Source organism: Cheilinus undulatus, linkage group 21 (genome assembly GCF_018320785.1).
Source record: "Cheilinus undulatus linkage group 21, ASM1832078v1, whole genome shotgun sequence".
NCBI classification, from domain to species: Eukaryota; Metazoa; Chordata; class Actinopteri; order Labriformes; family Labridae; genus Cheilinus; species Cheilinus undulatus.
The window spans coordinates 24,117,265-24,136,851 of NC_054885.1; the positions used below are offsets into that span (position 1 = coordinate 24,117,265).

Here is a 19,587-nt window from a genome sequence, read left to right on the forward strand (position 1 = left end):
CAACACTTCAGCTGAAAGTTACCTCCCAGTAGAAAGCGCAGTGAGTTTCAGCCAAGCTGTGCTCAGCCTCACAGGAATACCAGCGCAGGGTGTCGGTGGGATCAGATTCTGTCACTGAAAACAAGTCGGAACAGTTTAGATCTCGTCAGGTTGTTTAAACAGAGACTACACCGTCACATAGGGGCAGCTCTGTGCATTTCTATGCTGTCGTAGAATGTAGCGACCACTAACCAGTTAAAGTCCTTTTAGCATTTGTATGACAGGAACGCTCATGTAGTCCTAAACAAGAGAATCTTAAAATCGTTTTAACTATAACAAGATGCAGCCTTAAACTTAGGGACCCGTAGCCTTTAGCCTACAGTTTCTCAGTCCTTCAGTTCCTTTGGAGATGGACAACAACACTCCCTAGTCGACGGGACGAGATGGGGAAATGGGAGTTAACAATGGTAAGAAAATTGTTTCATACAACAAATCACCAAAAATGATAGACCTGTTTGTTTTCATGTTGCTTTACAATGCAAGTCAGAGTAATCATCAGTGTGAGATGACAAATAGGCTAAGTCTTTAAAATATGTCAGTGATCCCTTCATCAGTCCTGGTTCCTTGAACCTTATTTTTCATACTACTTTTGAAAAGCCAAGTCTCTGTAGGACTGAACAAAATGTGTTGACAGCAAATATGGTTTACTTTTTAGTTACTGATCCAAGGCAATCTATTGTCACAAGAATGCAGAAGAACAAGTCTCATTTTGTGCCCATGGAAAAGTCAATGCATACTATTGATCTTGTATGACAGTAAATGCTGGAAAGAGTTATCAGCATCACCGGTAATATCTTGGTTAAGCCAGGACATAGAGGCACAACATTAGAAACAGGTTTGAAATCCCAAAAAAGCCCATTGCATTGCTTTGGGACTAAAATTCAATATTGATATTTGAGAACTGTACCTTTAAAAACATCAAGGCTGTTCTATTTTGATTAAGTAAGATACATGTAACTTTACGCCATAAACTGTTTTTGAGTACCTTTTGTAGAATAAGCTTTGTGGCTATCACACAACCCCAAACCTGCAAAAGAAATCCTAAATAGTCTTTTTAATCTTGGTTGAAACACAAGTTGCCTGCTTTAGTGCTTTGTACCACCATTGCTGGCACTGGCTAACAGTAGGATACAATACAGTTTCCCATCTGTGTAGCTAACAAACAAACAAGCCTAGATTCTACAGAGAACAATAGGGTTTGTGTACTAGTGATCACCTTCTAACACCACAGTAAAAATTTAAATAGTCATTTACATAAGCGGGGTCAAGTCTGGAGGTTCTGAGCAAGTGAATTTAAATAATTATTATAATCACAGGTTGCCCCCTTTATCTGCTCTCCAGTGTTTAGTCTGTACATATCTGCTGTGATCCAATGCGGTCTATCTAGACATGAATTTGAAAATCAATGGTTAGCACAGTATTTTCAAATGAAGAAGATGTAAATGATGTCTGGATTATCATTACTTATTACACACATGGTTTGTCTTTGGAGCTGCTTGGTCAATTTGTAAAGAATTTGAATACAAAGCAGATGAATTAGGCAAGAGTCATGGTTAAGCTAGTGTTATGGAAGTGTGTCTGTTGTTCTGTTGTCACTTTTAAACGCCTGAGGCATTAGAAAGAAGCTCAACTCTAATTTTATTATGTAATCTGATGATGTCTACTTGATCCCTTAATATTTTGGGGGTTTTATTTTAGCCGTCAAATGGAATATTTTGACACATATAATCAGCCTTAGAGAGAAAAATTTGCTTTTTCCTCAGAGAATAGGGGAGGGGTTTTGCCAAGTTGCATTATGGGAAATGTGGGATCCAGGAAATTGGAGACATTCTTGTTACATTAACATAAAACAAAAATACTCTGCCTTAAATACTTAGATTTTAACTGAACTTTCTAAATGGCACCACTAATGGGTCCTGTCAGAGTGTTTACTAAGTCACTTTAGTTACATTAGTGGGAAAAAAGGGAAAAGCTATGGCTGCCTTTAGGTATGAATGAATTGCTTATGCTGTCTGGTTAAAATGACTATATAACTTTGTCACTGTTTCCTATGAAGAGGTGAACTCAAAGGCTTTACAATAGTTTGGTGTCCTATGATGAGGTATATGCTCTTAGACTGTATTTTCATCACAGAGGATGAACTTCAAATCCAAAAAGAGAAACGCATTTCAAATACACATATTAGTTTTGTCTCCCCAGTTCTTGGTCAAATGCCTCAGAATTCATTGGTGATTGCTGTTAATTCAAAATAACAATCTCATTTTGATTAGTGGCTCATGGACCTGAATATATTATGCAATGCAGCCTTTGTTTGCTCAGTATTTACATTCTAATAACCTCATCACCAAATGTATTAAAGTTCTGTTGAGCCCTTTTGAGAAGCTATCGCCCACATACTAATTGTTTGCACTCAGATCAAACAATGCCTGACTGCCTGTCTTTGTAATTTAAAGATGGTATGTTAAAAACAATCAAGTTGCTTATGATGACCCAGTATCCACAGATCTCAGTGTCATTTATTTATGTCAGACCTTGGAAGAAACTGGGAGCTTCTTGACATTTAGGCAGTGTTTTAGTACTTTTCTTAGACATATAATTCCATGCCCTATCCTTAAATTATCCTGTATTTGTCCTTAAATATTATCTGAACATACAAAGCAGCAGTGTTAATTTTGGCAGCTATTTGTAATTTTAGTCTTAGTTTTAGTCTTTAAATAAAATGCATTTTAGTTTTAGTCACATGTTAGTCATTTCTACCCTTTTTTGTTTTAGTCTAGTTTTAGTCGACAAAAACTCAAAACATTTTAGTCTAGTTTTAGTCCATAAAAGGTCCCCACATTTTAGTCTTTACTTTTAGTCCAAGCATTTATTTTCTTACCTAACTATGGTAACAAATCCTGATAGTGTGCTCTCTACACTCTGCCAAACCTGGGGTCCCTGCTTTCTACAACTGAGGGGCAGAATAGTTACAGCTTCATTGTTTTTTAACAGATTTACCCATGGTGGAGAAATGTAATGGATTTTGAATGCCTGACAAAAACTACATTACATTTCAGTCTGGTTTTAGTCGTCTTGACGAAAACTAAACTTAGTTTTTTGTCAGTTTTAGTCATCACAGATCTATTTTTGTTAGTCATAGTCTAGTTTTTGTCATGGAACAAAAGGCTGTCAGCAAACATTTTTAGTCATAGTTTTAGTCAACAAAATTAACACTGATACAAAGATCTGGGAAATCTCAGGTTGCTGTGTGGCAAGTTGAAATTTGAGAAATCCACCAGCATGTGAGTCTGATGGTTATCTGATAACTGTCATCATTGCTCACTTACCTGTTTGGGCGCAGTAATGATGGTTAAGCAGTATTACATTGTTGTTTTGGTCTGGATGGGATTAGTACTCTTGGTGGTGTTGTGTCACTTATTTGTCTGGATGTACATTTGGTTACTTGAGCATGAAGGCTTGGAGCTATTTTTACCTCCTCTTGGCCCAGGCTGACCCTTCTGTTGTGACCAGTATCATAGCGAGACATAAGTGTGTGTCTTTGATCCCTGCCTGTATTGTTTGAGACCCTTTGTGTGAGTGCTAGTGTTTACCTAAAACATTTCTTCCCTCCTTTACCATTTCTAGAACCCAGTGCAGGAATGGGGTGAGGAATATGAGGACGGCGCAGTTTATGGGGTCACTCTGCGTCGGGAGCCAGTCAGTTCCTCCCCCAGTCCTGGTGAGACGAGTCCAGGCTGTGCTTTCGTCCAGTACCGAACCTGCAAAGTACGACGCCTGAAGGCTGCTACCCTGGCCATACTTGTGAACCACCTACTTGATCCTGCATGCCAGGAGCAAGACTATGGCAGGATCTTGCTCTCCACATACAGAACCTTCAGTGGAACCTCAAAGCTCATTGAGATGCTCTTCCAGAGGTACAATTACTTTTCTCACTCATTGCCTGGATTTGTCTTTTTTCCTAATGGAATAATGTCACAATTTGGGTTATACACTTTACTGTATGTTTCTATGGTGAATGGTAAGGGGCAGCTAGCAGCCATTTCACTTAGATTAACTGAAAAATAGGAGAAAGTAGCCATCTTGGTTAGAGGTAGCCTACCAAAGTTGTGTTGCATCTTATACAAAAATAATAATGATAACTTTATTAGTATAGCACCTTTTAAACAGATGTTTACAAAGTGCTTTAACTTTGTGCCATCCAAGGTTTGATATCCTTGAGACAGTTAAAAACAGCAGCAAGGCTATGAGGATCACCGGGTCTCAGTGCAAGGTGTATCTGTGTGTCATCAGCATAAAAATGAAAAGAGATATTATGACTCTGAATTATAAACCCTTATTGAAGCATATAAATGAAAAATAAAAGTTGACCTCAAATTGAACCTTGAGGTACACCTCAGGTAATGTGAGACATGGAAGATGTGTTGTTACCTATGGTGACCACAAACGTTCGGTTTAAAAGATAAGAATAAGAAAAGAATATGTCTGCCAATTACTAAAAATGATGTGTAAAAGGCTTGGCATAAGGCTAAAAATATTTCCTGTTTTCAGTCTTAACACTATGCTAAGCTACCAATGCTTTTCTGTGTAGAAATATAGTTAGTAGTATTATTACATTATTACGTTAATAGTATACTATTACTTCTAGATTTTTGGTTGAATTGCCTGAATCTGTCTTCCAAATAGTCTGACACGTAGACCAAGACCAAAAATTAATTTTATTAATTTTGCCCTCAAGTCTACAAATTGGACACGGTTTTATTTTTGTAGCTGTTGCATTTTTGGTTGGCAGATTCAGTCACTGGAAGGGTTAGCTCTTCTGAGAGTGAATAAATGTATCTTGAAAATTTTACTTATATTTATGCAGTTGTCTGGATTTGGGTAAGCAGTTTCTCTTGCAGCTTCTTGAGATGCTAACATGTTAGCATGGTTTATTCTTGCCTAGGTCCTGACAGAACATGCTTAAATATGATGAAAACTGAAGGCGAGGGCCTTTTTGTGCTTAGCTCTGGAAAACAACTTCAGTTTTGTAAATGCAAGTCACCATGTCAGGACCTTTTATTTTTAACATTGTTTTCCTGACAAAGCATCAATGTCCCAACAGCTTTGATGTAATAATAAGTACCTAGCAGGTGCTCATTACCTTGAGGCTTCAACAACAACAATTATGCAGAGAGCAGTTTTAGACTGTAGTTGGCATGATTCAGGGATCAAGTGAAGAGCAGGCAAGCAGCAAATAGTAATCAAAATATTTCATTAAAACTCAAAGAATTAAGAAAAAAACTGTTCAAAGAAATTTTCATGTCTTTGTCTATGTTTTTAATAGGGATAGTGCTGCCTCTGATCTCGACAACAGTGAGTGCTACAGAAGGTAAGCAAATGATCTTTTAGTCAGGGTTCTGGATATATATGGATGAATTAAATTAAACTACAAATCCAGTGGACTTGATTCTTTTTTTCTGTTCCATATACTGTTTGTCTCTGTGGCTTTAAGTGTTGTTTAAAAAGTTAAACCCTAATGATTTTTCCACTTTCCCCTCAGCCCTCTGTTGGCCTTTGTCCAGACATGGTTGGATGAGTACAGTGAGGACTTCAGGGACCCTCCCCTGCATGCAGCGCTCAGGCTACTGTTGGATCACCTTAGGATCAGCTCTGCTGTTCATGACAACATTCACTGCCAGCCCAACTTTTGCTCTTTGGCTGGGCAAGCTGAAGCCCTGCTCAAGAAGTTTCAGAATGAAGGTGATCCTCCACTACTCAGTATGATGCAACTACAGTATATGTTTTTCCTTGAGCCATACCATCATTGCAACTATAAGCCATGTGAAAATCCTCTTTCTAAAAACCATTCTCTATTGTTTAAATCCTTACTCTGTTTGTCTTTAGAAGCTGGGTCAAATATCAGTCCTGCCAGGGCTGATCTTTATCATGAAGAGGAGGGTTCTGGTGATGAGGATTCAGGATGTGATAACTCTCTGGATCAAGGAGGCATCATGGATTTCTCCATTGTTGCCATTGCTGAACAGCTCACCCGAATGGACTCTGTATGTTTAAGAATGTTTTGATGTACCAAAATTGTATGTCTTTTTATTCATGTTGTCTGTCGAAGGCTACTCATTGGTTTTTAATGTTTTTTTTTAGGCTCTCTTTGCCAAAGTGGTGCCATACCAGTGTTTAGGCTGCGTTTGGTCACAAAGGGACAAAAAGGAAAACATGTCATCCACTATCCGAGCCACCATTGCGCAGTTCAATGCCATTACCAACCACGTCATAATGTCCTTGCTCAGTCAGCCGACTGATCCCACTTTCAGTCCTCCTTCTTCTCGCCAGACCCCCTCTACACCAGCTCAGCGGGCCCGCATCATAGAGAGGTGGATCAGAGTAGCACAGGTTGGTCAAAATTCTGTGTTTGCATCAAAGTAGCATCATGATCCTTTATAAAGGGTGAGAAATTATGCAAAAAACACCTTGTAAATACAATATTTGATTAGAGAGGAAGCCAGGGCTAAGGATTGAAACTCTTCTCTTCAACAGGAATGTCGTCGGCTGAAGAACTTCTCCTCTCTCAAGGCGATCCTGTCGGCCCTTCAGTCTAATGCAGTTTACAGACTGAAGAAGACCTGGGCTGCTGTTAGCAGGTAGAGTTGTATTACTACCATTTCAAAGCCTTGCACGTCTCTGCGGTTATGGCTATATTGCTTTCACATAATCATCCTTTAATGAGGCCATTGAACCCTCGTCATGTGCAATTCAGTGTAAATGCTGTATGTCAGCAAATGTCTGGCTTGGATGACCCACATCCAACGTCAAGTCATGGATGCTCAAGTAAGCTATTACATTATTAAAGACAACTGAAGCATAATTTTTTATGCTGTTATCTTTGTTATGTAAAAGTCTGGTCATGGACCAAATAGTTCCATGTAAAATTTTAACAGCAGTTCGTTTGTAAAAAAGGTAACTATTAAAATGTCTGTCTTTTTGGCTAAATAATACAAGTATGCCTCTGCTCCTTGCTTTAGGGATAGTTTGGCCACTTTTGATATCCTCTTGGAAACCTTCCCTGATGAGAACTGTGTCCTCACCAACAGAGAGCTCCTGGTGGAGGTTAGAAGGGAACCTTTTCATACACACAGACACTGATACATTTTACTTTATTGTTTAAAGTGTTAACCTGTATGTAGACTCTTTTCCATGAGTGAATCAAATTGTACCCAAATGTGTCACACCTTATGATTTTATTTTTTATCGAATGAATAACAAAAATCAGAAACTATCTAGCTACTAAGCTAGCACAGTTAATCTCAGTCATTGAACTATGTGTTAGCATAGCTTATGTTACTTTGATATTTGGTAATGTGATTGAAATTACAGAAACTCATCTCAGAATTTTCTGCACTATTTAAAGCATCCTTTGATACTAACCCAGTTAAGCTAGTGCTCCTTACTTATGGTAACAGATAATCAACATAAATAAATAAATGTTAGCCATTGAGCTTATGTTGTTTAGATTTAAAAAAAAAATCTTACTAATATATCATTCTTTACTGGTAGCCTTTCTTAATGCCACTTAGTGAGATAGTGTCCACAGTTGATTCACAACTACAGCTAAGTGAGCTAGCAAGGTTAGTCACATATCTGAGTAACAGCATTAAAAAAAAGTTTCTTTGGGTAAAAAGGCATCAAATTATTTAGTTGAAAATGGAATCAGTAGTAGTAATACATGTGATGGAGTATTAGGGCCACACGAAGAGAAAAAAAAAATTAAAGAATATTTTTTAAAATTATTATTACGAGAATCAAGTCATAAAATTACGAGAAAAAAGTTGTAATATTTTGAGAAAAAAGTTGTAATATTATGAGAAAAAATTCGTAATATTATGAGAATTACATTGTAATATTACGAGAAAAAAAGTCGTAATATAACGAGAAAAAAGTTATAATATTACAAGAATAAAATATTAAAAGAAAGACAGTCTGCCGTGGCGCCGCGGATCTACAATGAAGTATTGTCCTGATTCTGATAATAAATTGATGCTGATGTGCCAAAAGATGAAGTATTTTCTTATTTGTGAAACTGATGCTAAAGTATAGCTTCACAAGATGCTCAACATTGCTCATTTTAACGGAGGCGGCGCCCTGGCAGACTTTCTTTCTTGTAATATTTTATTCTCGTAATATTATGACTTTTTTCTCATAATATTACAACATTTTTTCTCGTAATATTGCGACTTTATTCTTGTAATATTGCGACTTTTTTCTTGTTAAATTGCGTATTTCTCGTAATATGACGACTTTATTCTCGTAATGTTATAATTTTTTTTCTCTTAATATTACAAATTTATTCTTGTAATATTATGACTTTATTCTTGTAATGTCAAAATAAAAAAAATAATTCTTTTTTTTTCTCTTCGTGTGCCCCTAATACTCCATCTCTATTACATTTGTATGATAAACTCTGTTTTATTAGTTATTCGATAAAAAGAAGCTAATGAGGAGATAATTTTTGCAAAAACTTTACAAGGAAAATGCACTGAGTTCATTTTGACCTTGACATGCATGTAAAGGTTAATGTTTACCCATGCAAATGGGTCAGCCAGCTGCAGCTGTTGCATGCTTTCAGTCCCAGTAGTCCTATTAAAATGGGAGTAAATAGACTTTCAGCAATCTAAAATAAAGAGATTTCAACTGTTGGCTAGAATCAAACACCTTTTTAAAAAAATAGAAAATCTGCTGTTTGAAACAGGAAACAGCAGATGATGAAAATACACAGAAAGTGTAACATATTGGAAGCATGTTTGGAAATGATTATCTTATTTGGTGCTCAAAGAGCACAGATTTCTCCCTTCAATCATTAAAAGTTTCAATTTTAGTTGAAGTTTTAACAGAGAGTTAATGTGAAACTGAAGGCCTCAGGAGCATTATGTACCCTTTTTTTATGCAGTCTCCTTCAAGCAGCTGCGTCAGAGCAGGCTTGTATTACAGTGAAAGGACTCTAAAGTCAGTAGATCATAAATAGACAAGTACTCTTTGAAGATATCCATGTTACTTGCACTCTTATTTTCTGCTTAACAATATTATTCAAATTTCCATTACTTAGGTTTTCATTCTTATCATTTTCATTTTTTTGTAGTTGTTTTCAGGTGAGCCTTTTTGGCCATATTGCCACAGTTTCACCTCCTAAGCATGATGACTGTTTTTTGTCCTATTTGGCATGTAAACACTTAGAGAGAGGGATTTGACGTCTCCTTTTCACAAGATAATTATTAAACAGGATATCCAAGTTAATGTGTAATAACTTTTTTCTTGTACTGGAGCAAAGTGAACAATTTGTGCAGTCTTTATCTAAGCATCCTTTCATGTGCTCTTTTCATGTGTACTGTTGAGTGTTTTCAAGCATAATTATTCAAAATGCAGAAGAAGAAAAATCATGCCAGATTTTCAGATTATCATAACGGCCTTGTTTATGTTCCTATAGTCTTTAACTACATATAGCTTCTGCCCTACTTTAACAGGACAGAGGCCAAGGAACCACGGATAACATTTCTCCAAAGATATCTAAGCGGAGTCCAGTCCCCAGACAGATGGTAAGCAATACTTCAGGATGAGAAGAGTGACAACATAAGGAGAAGCCCTGTGCCATGCAACTGAACTCTCAACAGCAACTTTTCTGTCACGCAAAAATCAGTTGTAATTGATAATACTTTTCTTATATCATGTGATATCATCTTAGACTTGTTTTGATCTGACCTAATGCATAGTGCAGTGTAGCCCCTTTTATATTGTATAACACCAAATGCCACAAGAGAGCTGATTTCACTCAGTGTGGGTGGAGTATCTTTGGCATGGCAGGGACTCAAAACTATGTTTAACCCTGTTCTGTTAACAAGTTTCAAATGACCTCAGATCACCAGGATTATAGGACAGTAATAATAGACCAGACCAGGGTCTTTTATGAGTCATATGCACATTCTCCTAGGCTGTAACATGATGCCCCAGTGCTGCTAACTGGGACTTGCCCAGGGTGACTGTTGTCCGATCCCAACCTTTTCATAAAGAACAGAGCTAATGACTGTATTTAAAGCACATAAAGACACAGTGAAACAGAAAAAACTGCTGCTGTAAGCCTAATGGGCAGTATGTTTGCATGTCTTTGCAGAGTACCTCCAGTGGAGTGGTACCTTACCTTGGCACATATCTGACCGTTCTGACCATGCTGGACACTGCTCTGCCGGATACAGTGGAGGTACATAAGTCTCTATATGTTAATATCAGAGTTAATACATAATGGGTCCAGATATGTTCTACAGTTAAATGCTTCTTAAGTCATATATTTACTCTAGGACAATAATGAGTAACCACTCTGCTTATCTAAGCATTTATGAGTAGAATATAAACACTGGATAGCTGAGTAGACTGATTTGTTTATAGGATGGTTATTATCCTCCTTTGTGCATTTTAGATCAAACAAAGGAACAGCAGGGCTGCACGGAGGCACAGGGGTTGGCGCTGTTGCCTCACACAGCAAGAAAGTTCCTTGTCTGAATTTCGGTCAGGGCCTTTCTGTGTGGAGTTCTTTCTGTGCATGCATGGGTTCTCTCTGGGTAATCTGGCTTCCTCCACAGACTAAAGACATCCTTGTTAGGTTAATTGTTGACTATTGGCCATAGGTGTGAATGAGAGCATGCCTGGTTATTTGTCTATATGCAAGCCCTGTGATTGTTTGAATGTGATCCCTTATGACCATATACACTCACATGCCACTTTATTAGCTACACCTATTTTAATTGCTTGTTAACACAAATCAGCCAATCACATGGCAGCAACTCAACCATTTAGGCATGTAGATGTGGTCAAGATGAATTTCAAACCGAGCATCAGAATGGGGAAGAAAAGGGATTTCAGTGACTTTGAATGTGGCATGATTGTTGATGCCAGAAGGCTGGTCTGAGTATTTCAGGAACTGCTGATCTTTTAGGATTTTCACACATGACAGTCTCTACAGTTTACAAAGAACGGTCCAAAAAAGGGGAAAATATTTAGTGAGCAGCAGTTGTGTGGATGAAAATGCCTTGTTGATGTCAGAGGAAAATGGGCAGACTGGTTCAAGATGACAGAAAGGCAACAGTAACTCAAATAACCACTTGTTACAACCAAGGTATACAGAATACTGTCTCTGTATGGACAGCACATCGAACCTTGAAGCAGATGGGCTACTGCAGCAGAAAACCACTCCTGTCAGCTACAAGAACAGGACACTGAGGCTACAATTTGCCCACCAAATTTGGACATAAGAAGATTTGAAAAACATTGCCTCGTCTTGATTTCAGCTGTGATATTCAGATTGTAGGGTCAGAATTTAGTATAAATAACATGAAAGCATAGATCCATTGTGCCTTGTATCAACGGTTCAGGCTGCTGGTGGTGGTGTAATTGTGTGGAGATATTTTCATGACACACTTTGGGCCCCTTAGTACCAACTGGGCATTATTTGAATGCCACAGCCTACCTGAGTATTGTTGTTGACCATGTCCATCCCTTTATGGCCGCAGTGTACCCATCTTCTGATGGCTGCTTCCAGCAGGATAATGCACAATGTCACAAAGCTTAAATCATCTCAAACTGGTTTCTTGAACTTGACAAGGAGTTCACACACCAATGGCCTCCACAGTCACCAGATCTCAATCCAAAAGAGCACCTTTGGGATGTGGTGGCGCGGGAGATTTGAATCATGGGTGGGTAGCCAACAAATCTTAAGCAACAGCGTGATGCTATCATGGCAATATGGACCAAAATCTCTAAAGAATGTTTCCAAAACCATGTTGAAATTATGCAGCTCTGAAGACTAAAGGGGGTCCAACCTGGTACTAGCAAGGTGTATCTAATAAAGTGATCTGTGTGTGTACATCACTTATATTTTTGGTTGCGATTTTAAGCAAGAATGCTTAAAATGCTTAGTTACTTTGCTAGACTATTCCAATAGTTTGAAGTTCCATAATTGTAGTAAATTAAATTTCAGAGACAGTGTTATCATTTGTATTTTATACTTCCTATTGCTGCTTACATACTAAATCCAAGAAGTATTTATCTTTAACCACCTCCTTATAGATATATGCTATGAATAAGTTGTGTTCATTTGCACACATAAATGCTTGACTAAGTGTCTATTCTTTTGACAGGGTGGGCTTATAAACTTTGAGAAGAGGAGGAGGGTAAGTGGGTCATCTTTGTGACCCTTTCTTTCCTTTTTTGTTGTTGTTTGTATCCACAATGTCTAGAAAAAAACACAAGGTTCACATAGCATCTCAGTATCTCAGTGTATGTTTAAGTGGCTTGGTGTGTAAAGTATATTTGCGTTGTCAAAGAGTAAACAGAGAGGGATGTTTCTGACACGTGTTTCTAGTGCATGACAACATTCTGAAAGCAGAAGATCTGTCGTTGTCCTTTCAAAACATCTACATGCATAATCATAAACACTTTTCTAAACCTTTGTTGCTGTGGGAGATACTTCTGTGTAGCACCTCGTTGCTCAAGGCAGGTTATGTAACAACACAGATGTCACCAGTCAGGGCATCTTTCAGTCTCTGTGGCTCCAGTTAAACACAGACCTTTGTCCCTTTCTACAGGAGTTTGAGGTTCTGTCACAGATCCGTGTGCTGCAGGCTTCCTGCTCCCAGTATAATCTACCCAATCATCCCAGAATTGCTGCCTGGCTGCAGGGTCACAAGCTGCTCACTGACCAGGAGAGGTGAGCTGAATTAAGTTTTATATCTTTTATATCATATATCTGGATCCATTGCAGGGGGAAGTCTAATAAAAGTTTAGTTACATAATCTGAATCATACTCTGTAAAATCCTTCTATTATTTATTCTCAAATAAAGGTGTGTTGCTGTAATAATATACTGTCTCCTTTTTATGTCATAAGGTATCATATAAATGATCAAAATGTCCCATCATACTGATAGTCAGTTTTTGTTATCAGTTGTTAAAAGGGTGTAACTCTGTCACAGTTTGAGCCATGGCATTGAAACCACCATTTTGACATTTATAGTGCAATAAGTCAAAAGATCATTTGTGTGTCTGTAATTCTGTCATAGAATCTGTTAGTTGGAGAGACTTTTGTTTAGCAAACTACCAAAAAAGCAAACACAAAATTACCAAACAAAAAAGCACAAGCAAATCAAAAGGGGTGTTTTTAGAACTACAGAAAACTTAGCAGGCGCCATTATGGCCAGCAAGACTAAAACAAAAACAATAATTGCTGATTGTGTAATCCAACACAATTCAACACACCTCACAGCACATGTGTAATCAACATATTACTTTACAAGAGGAAACCTGGTATTTTATAGGTTATGCTCATGGTTTTGGAAAACTATCTCCCTTGAAAATGTCATAGATGTTCATGCAAGGATTTAACCCATAGCACTTCTATTATGGGTTGACAAATGTTGCTTTGCAGTTGATCAGAAAGTTATAGTTGAAGGGCTATAGTTCTGAAGGAGTTCTGAAAACTCCTGTCTGATTATTAAACAGGCTGAGCCATCCTAATAATGGCTTCAGTTCATTAAAGAAGAATTTTAGAAATCAGAATTTAATTAAATGCGATATATGCAATAGATATTATTTAGGTATTCATAAATTTAGGCAGCATACACAGCCCTCCAAGACATAACTCAGCCACTTTCAACCACTCACATTTGGCCCATGTGACTGAATGTATGTATACTTTGACACAGTGACTGGAGAGTTTTTCTTTGTCTATAAAGCTCTGTCATAGAGACTGTAGCCCTTATTTCTGTTTTTCTTTTTTCTGTACAGCTATGAACTTTCAAAGCAGTTAGAGCCTCCGGTGGATTCATGCTCACCTACTCAATGGAGTCATCGCACTCTCACCAAGAAGCTCTCTTCGTGAGTATCATTACTGTGGTCCCATTTGAATATTCAAACACACACTGTGCATGCACATTTTACTAGACACATACACCTGCGGACAGCATACCAACAATGACCTCATAGTTGGTACAAATCAAGCACTTCATAACCTCTTTTTATGCCTTCATGTTTTGGGAATTATTGTCCTTGTCTGATTATTTTTGTATCAATATCATATCAATAATCATGCTTTTTGTTGTTTTGAAAAACAATTCTTTTCAGTCTCCTGACGGTGAATGATGGATCTAAAAAAGTCCCTGCTGATCAGATCAGTGTTTCATCTTCTGGATCCAGTGCATCTGAGTTGGAAGATCTCTCCTCACCAAACTCAGCCTGTTCTATCAGACTGCAGGTAAAATTGTATGTGTGCTTGTGCATGTGTGTGCATGTTCGCATGGGTTTGCATGTGTCTGCATGTGTCTGCCTCATTTTCTCATCGCCTTTTTTCTGTTTATCCTTTGTCCCGAGTTTTGCCAACAGTAGTGTCTTTGTAAAAGCTGAGTCATGATGTGCCCTTATTCAACTGGTTTGTGTTTAGAACATCTTTTATTTACACTGTATAAAACACTGACCTTTATTAAACTATTCAAAAGCCCCCGAAGCACTTTGAATCAGAATTAAATGCAAAGAACGGGTTGCATAATCTCCTTTCACAGAGGATCCTTTTAAAAGGGCCATCGAAACTCGTGTGAGCCCTCAACGAGTGGAATTTCAATTGAGCTAAGCTGTAGTGGGTTCTATTACATAATGCTTTGCTGTTAGTGCCACACCAGTTCTCAATAGCAGAACAATCAATTATGAAGCACAGTGGATATGATTAGATTTCCACTTGCCCTCATCAATAATCTTTTTCCTCTTTTTATCTCATCCCCCCCTTTAGTCCTTTCACAACTCTTGCAACAACGTGGCATCAGAGGCCTTCTCTTCCTCCTCGACCTCCTCCTCTTCCTCCTTTTCCTCCCAGTTCTCATCCATGGCTTCCTCTGCAGACTCCCCAACTCCCTCTTTTGACTGCCAGACAGACCACTGCCCTCCAGCAGCATCCTGTGGCGGTACTCGGCCAAAGCTAGCTTCAGCCTCCTGCCACAAACGCTCTGTGTCCATGACATCGCTGCCGGTGTACAATCGTCAGGTGGCTGACTCCTGTATAGTCCGGGTCAGTGTGGATCTGGGCCACAACAATGGCAATATGTACAAAAGTATTTTGGTGAGTTTATCTGATTTTACAGATGCTAAAAGCATTCACTGAACACTTAGATATGGAATAATGAATGCTGACATCCTGGAAAGCATTGGGTTTGATGTCTGTGTGTGGGCTGTAACTCTAAGAGTTGACGTAATAGTATTATAATGTCATGACAGAACAATTTTGGTGGCCCTTTCAGTGAGATGGGAAATTTGTTAATGTTAGTATTTGATATAGTGAATTGAAAGATGCCAGAAAAAATACATCAGCTACCGTATGATAAACCACTCACACAGAGCTTTTAGATCACTGTCATGTCCATACAATTAGCTGTTTCTTTACTACTGCTTTGCTACTGATGAAGTCTCTTAAATGGGAATATAATGCACTAAAAATACTCATTAGAGTTTCAAATGAGCTTAGTCTCTCAGCTGACATCCTAAAACCTTTTAAACTCTTCTTTCTTTTAATCTTTCGTTTTTCTTTTAGTATGGACTCATACTAAAAGTCCACAAAAGCAAACAGACTTGGGCTTGTACGGAACTTTTTCAGTCAAGTGATTCCTTCTTGTTTCCTCTTTATTTCTGTGAACTGGAGGCTTGAAGTTCCCTAATCACAATTTTTTAAGTTTCCTGGTGCACTGTCATTGGCTTTCTAACTAGCGGTTATGTAACAAATCACACCACCATAACCATGTGCCAAACTAAGATTTCGGGAAAGCATATGAATGTGTAAACATTCTTCTATTGTAAAACTCTGCACATACAGCATTCTGCACAGAGCAGTTCAACTGTCAAAGTTATGTAACAGTAAAGAAAACAGGTTTTTGTGTGGTCATTAGTATCCAGATACCTCTTTCACTACTCCCCTACTCTCTGTATGCTATTCCTTTAGATTCTTCTAAATTCAGTTTTTGGTTTTACAATTAATTTGTTTCCAAAAAACATCCAACTTTTTGTGTTAAATTTTTGTTATCCATAGTTGACCAGCCAGGACAAAACTGCACAGGTGATTCAAAGGGCACTGGAGAAACATCATCTTGAGCACATGAACTGGTGCGACTTCACACTGTCACAGGTCATCACACAGGACAGAGGTGAGACAAAATGGAATCTACTGTCTGAAAAATTGTGTAAATTGTGTTCTAAAATGCTGATCCAACATTTTTTGTTTGTTTGTTTTTCTGTTTTAAGAGTTGCTCATACCAGACAAAGCAAACGTCTTCTACGCCATGTCCACAGCAGCCAACTTTGACTTTGTTTTGCGCCAGATCCAAAAATGCCAGAAGAAACCATTGAGGGCAACTGTCAGTCTTGGACGATACTCAAAGTAGAACCTCACGTATGCAGATTCTGCTCCTTAAAGATGATATTCAAGGGAAACTTTTTCTAAAATTCTCTAGTTGTAAGATCACTGTGACATACATGTGACATTTCTATAATAACTGGCAAGATCATGCCAAGCACTTTAAGAGGAAAGCTCAGTTTAAAGAACACTGATGAGACTTTTATCTAACATCTGGATCAATAATGCGTCCATCTTCTGTTGAAAACACTTGCTATGAATCCTTAAAAAGGACTTATGTTTGTTGATAATTCTCACATGGTTTTAGCATGCCAATCAATGTGAAAATACGTGATGACTGTTCCCAGAGAGCAACATGTGCCTACATCTGTTTATTCATGGACACTGAAATGTCTGGCCATTTCTTAACACAACTGGCAGGAACCAATGGTCTATGTGATAAAAAGGCAATGGGGTCAGACGCTGTGTGAAGGACATTCAGTCATCAATGAACTCCGAGGACCTCACGGCAGGTTGTCACCTTCTCCAGACAAGATAGATGGGTGTGTTCTTGCATTGATGTTCCATCAGAGATGTGGGTGGAGACTTTTTCACCAGAGATCACAGTGTTCCCAGTGAGTTTCAGCACACATTTGCACTGACGTTCATTGTGGGCAGCTGGCAGCCCCAACTGGAAGGATGGCATTCCTGAGCCTGCGTAACCATAGTGGCAGCAGACACAGCGATGGATGAGACAGGATGCACACATGCAACTTACTACTGTATCTTGATCATAAAGGGCACTGTTTGTACTCTAGATGTTCATCTTATGACATATGGAGTCTTATGTTTAGAGATTTAGGGTTTATTTATTTATTTTCACCGCAGCTTCACATTGTTCCACTTTGACCTGACTGTTGATTGCATCCTTTTTTCACTGTAATATTTTGATGACACTGTGGTTTTAACTTCTCTCATTTGATTTAAGTATGAATTGGTTTAGCTAGCTCAAATGTCTATTTTTCTTGTTAATGATGACAATATTTAATAATTTGCCAACATTTTTATTGTACTTAAATTGTATTGAACTAAGATAGTTCAGACTTGTGAAAGGCTGGTATTTAAATAGCTTGATTATGAGCCAATGGAGAAGTTGAGAAATAGCATTTCAATGATGTTAATTGATGCCAAGCATCAAAGGACATGGTTGATAATGATCATATTGTCTCACAGAAAACTCTCCTGGCTGTATTTGAAAATAGAAGGAGTTGCACATTGATTTTGCACACTTTGAAATTGCATGTTAACTCTTAAAAATAAAACTCTGCTTTGCCCTCCTTTTCCCTGGTGTACTAATGAAAATGAAGTCACAGCTGTAAAACAGAAAAAGTTGAAAGTAAATCAAGGTTTTGATATCGATTTCCATGCTGTATAGATTATTTCCTAATAAATACTCATTCAGTCCTGTTTATCTGGCATGTGTTTTATTTATTGTAGCCTCGAGGGTTTATCTATAAAAAGCAAGCTTAAGTCTGGTATAAATCTAGATATTGTTGATTGCCCTCTGCTAAAAAAAGTAAAACCCACAGTGGTCACTGAAATAACTTGAAACTCACAAAAGTAAGAATAAAAACATTACAGAAAATAAATAAAAATCAGACATTGCTTTTGGATTGTGGTTCAATAGAATCATTTTGAAAAACAAGCTAAAGAAACTGGCTTGGACAACAATGAACCTGCTCCACCTAATATTTTGTAGCACAACCTTTTGTACCCTAACCCTAACTCTCATTGAGACTTCTGCACCTGTCCACAGGTGTTTTGGCCCACTCCTCATGAGCAAACTGCTCCAGCTGTCTCAGGTTTGAAGGGTGCTTTCTCCAGATTGTATGTTTTAGCTCCTTTCACAGATGTTGAACAGGATTTAGATCAGGGCTCTTAAAAAAACACTTCAGAATAGTCCAATGTTTTGTTCTTAGCCATTCTTAGATGTTTTTAACTTTGTGTTTTTGGTCATTATCCTGTTGAAGGACCCATGACCTGCGACTGAGACCAAGCTTTTTGACACTGGGCAGCACATTTCACCTTAAAATGCCTTGATAGTCTTGAGATTTCATTGTACTCTGCACAGATTCAAGACTCCCTGTGCCAGATGCAGTGTATAGCTGATGTGACTTGTCAAAAAGCTCCAGTTTTGTCTCATCTGTCCAAAGAACATTCTCAAAGAAGCTTTGTGGCTTGTCAATATGCATTTTGGCAAATTCCAGTCTTGCTTTTTCATGATTTGCTTTCGACAGTGGAGTCCTCCTCAGTCGTCTTCCATTAAGTCCACTTTGGCTCAAAACAGTGATGGATGGTGCGTTCTGACACTGATGTACCTTGACCTTGGAGTTCACGTCCAATCTCTTTGGAAGTTGTTCTGGGCTCTTTGATTACCATTTGTTGTTTTTCTGTCTCTTGAATTTGTCATCAATTTCCCTCTTGTGGCCACATCCAGGGCAGCTGGCTACAGTCCTGTGGACCTTAAACTTCTGAATGATATGTGCAGCTGTAGTCACAGGAATATTAAGCTGATTGGAGGGGATCTTACAGCCTATACCTTTAACATGTTTTTCAATGTCCTTGGATAACTCTCTCCGTAGCTTTCTGTGGCCCATGTTCAGTGTGGTTTACAACATGATACCAAACAGTACAGTGCTTTTCACCCTTTAAATAGGCAGACTGACCGATTACAAGTTTGAAGACACCTGTGATACAAATAGCATGACATATCTTAGTTTAAACATTCCTATGGTCAAATTGCTTTAGTATTCATAGGAAGTCACCTAAATGGTTTCGGATTCTGCTGAACTGCAAGGCTGGGTTTTCTTTAAAAGGTAGCCCAGTAAGACATCTGTTGATTATTTGCATACATGTTTTCAATGTCTTAAATTCCTGTAGGACAATTTCAGTTATTATGGACTGAGCACAAAACAGTACGAGAACCTATTTGTAATTATCTTACTTCCTCCATTTTTAGTCGTTTTTTCTGTCATTTTTGAATAAATTAGCTGAAATTCAGTCATGTTGGGCCATTTCTTGTGGTCATAACTTTTTGAACTCCCTCTAGGGCATTCATCTGATTGACTTCTTTTTCTAGTTTATAGTT

At 38.1% G+C, this 19,587-nt stretch overlaps 1 protein-coding gene across 2 annotated transcripts; it reads left to right on the forward strand.

Moving 5' to 3' along the window:
• Positions 1–46: 46 nt before the first annotated feature.
• Positions 47–17,908, forward strand: LOC121503599 (ral guanine nucleotide dissociation stimulator-like 1). Of its 2 annotated transcripts, none has more exons than XM_041778078.1 (17): positions 47–446; positions 3,664–3,953; positions 5,363–5,407; positions 5,579–5,778; positions 5,923–6,080; positions 6,178–6,426; positions 6,571–6,674; positions 7,056–7,140; positions 9,549–9,620; positions 10,193–10,279; positions 12,213–12,245; positions 12,660–12,781; positions 13,856–13,945; positions 14,192–14,321; positions 14,850–15,176; positions 16,137–16,251; positions 16,349–17,908. In XM_041778078.1, exons 1-17 carry the CDS (start codon positions 423–425, stop codon positions 16,486–16,488), a joined length of 2,271 nt encoding a protein of 756 aa, XP_041634012.1. In that variant the 5' UTR covers positions 47–422; the 3' UTR covers positions 16,489–17,908. The 2 variants fall into 2 exon arrangements, with proteins under 2 accessions (XP_041634012.1, XP_041634013.1); XM_041778079.1 differs by having other exon boundaries at positions 5,926–6,080.
• Positions 17,909–19,587: the final 1,679 nt, after the last annotated feature.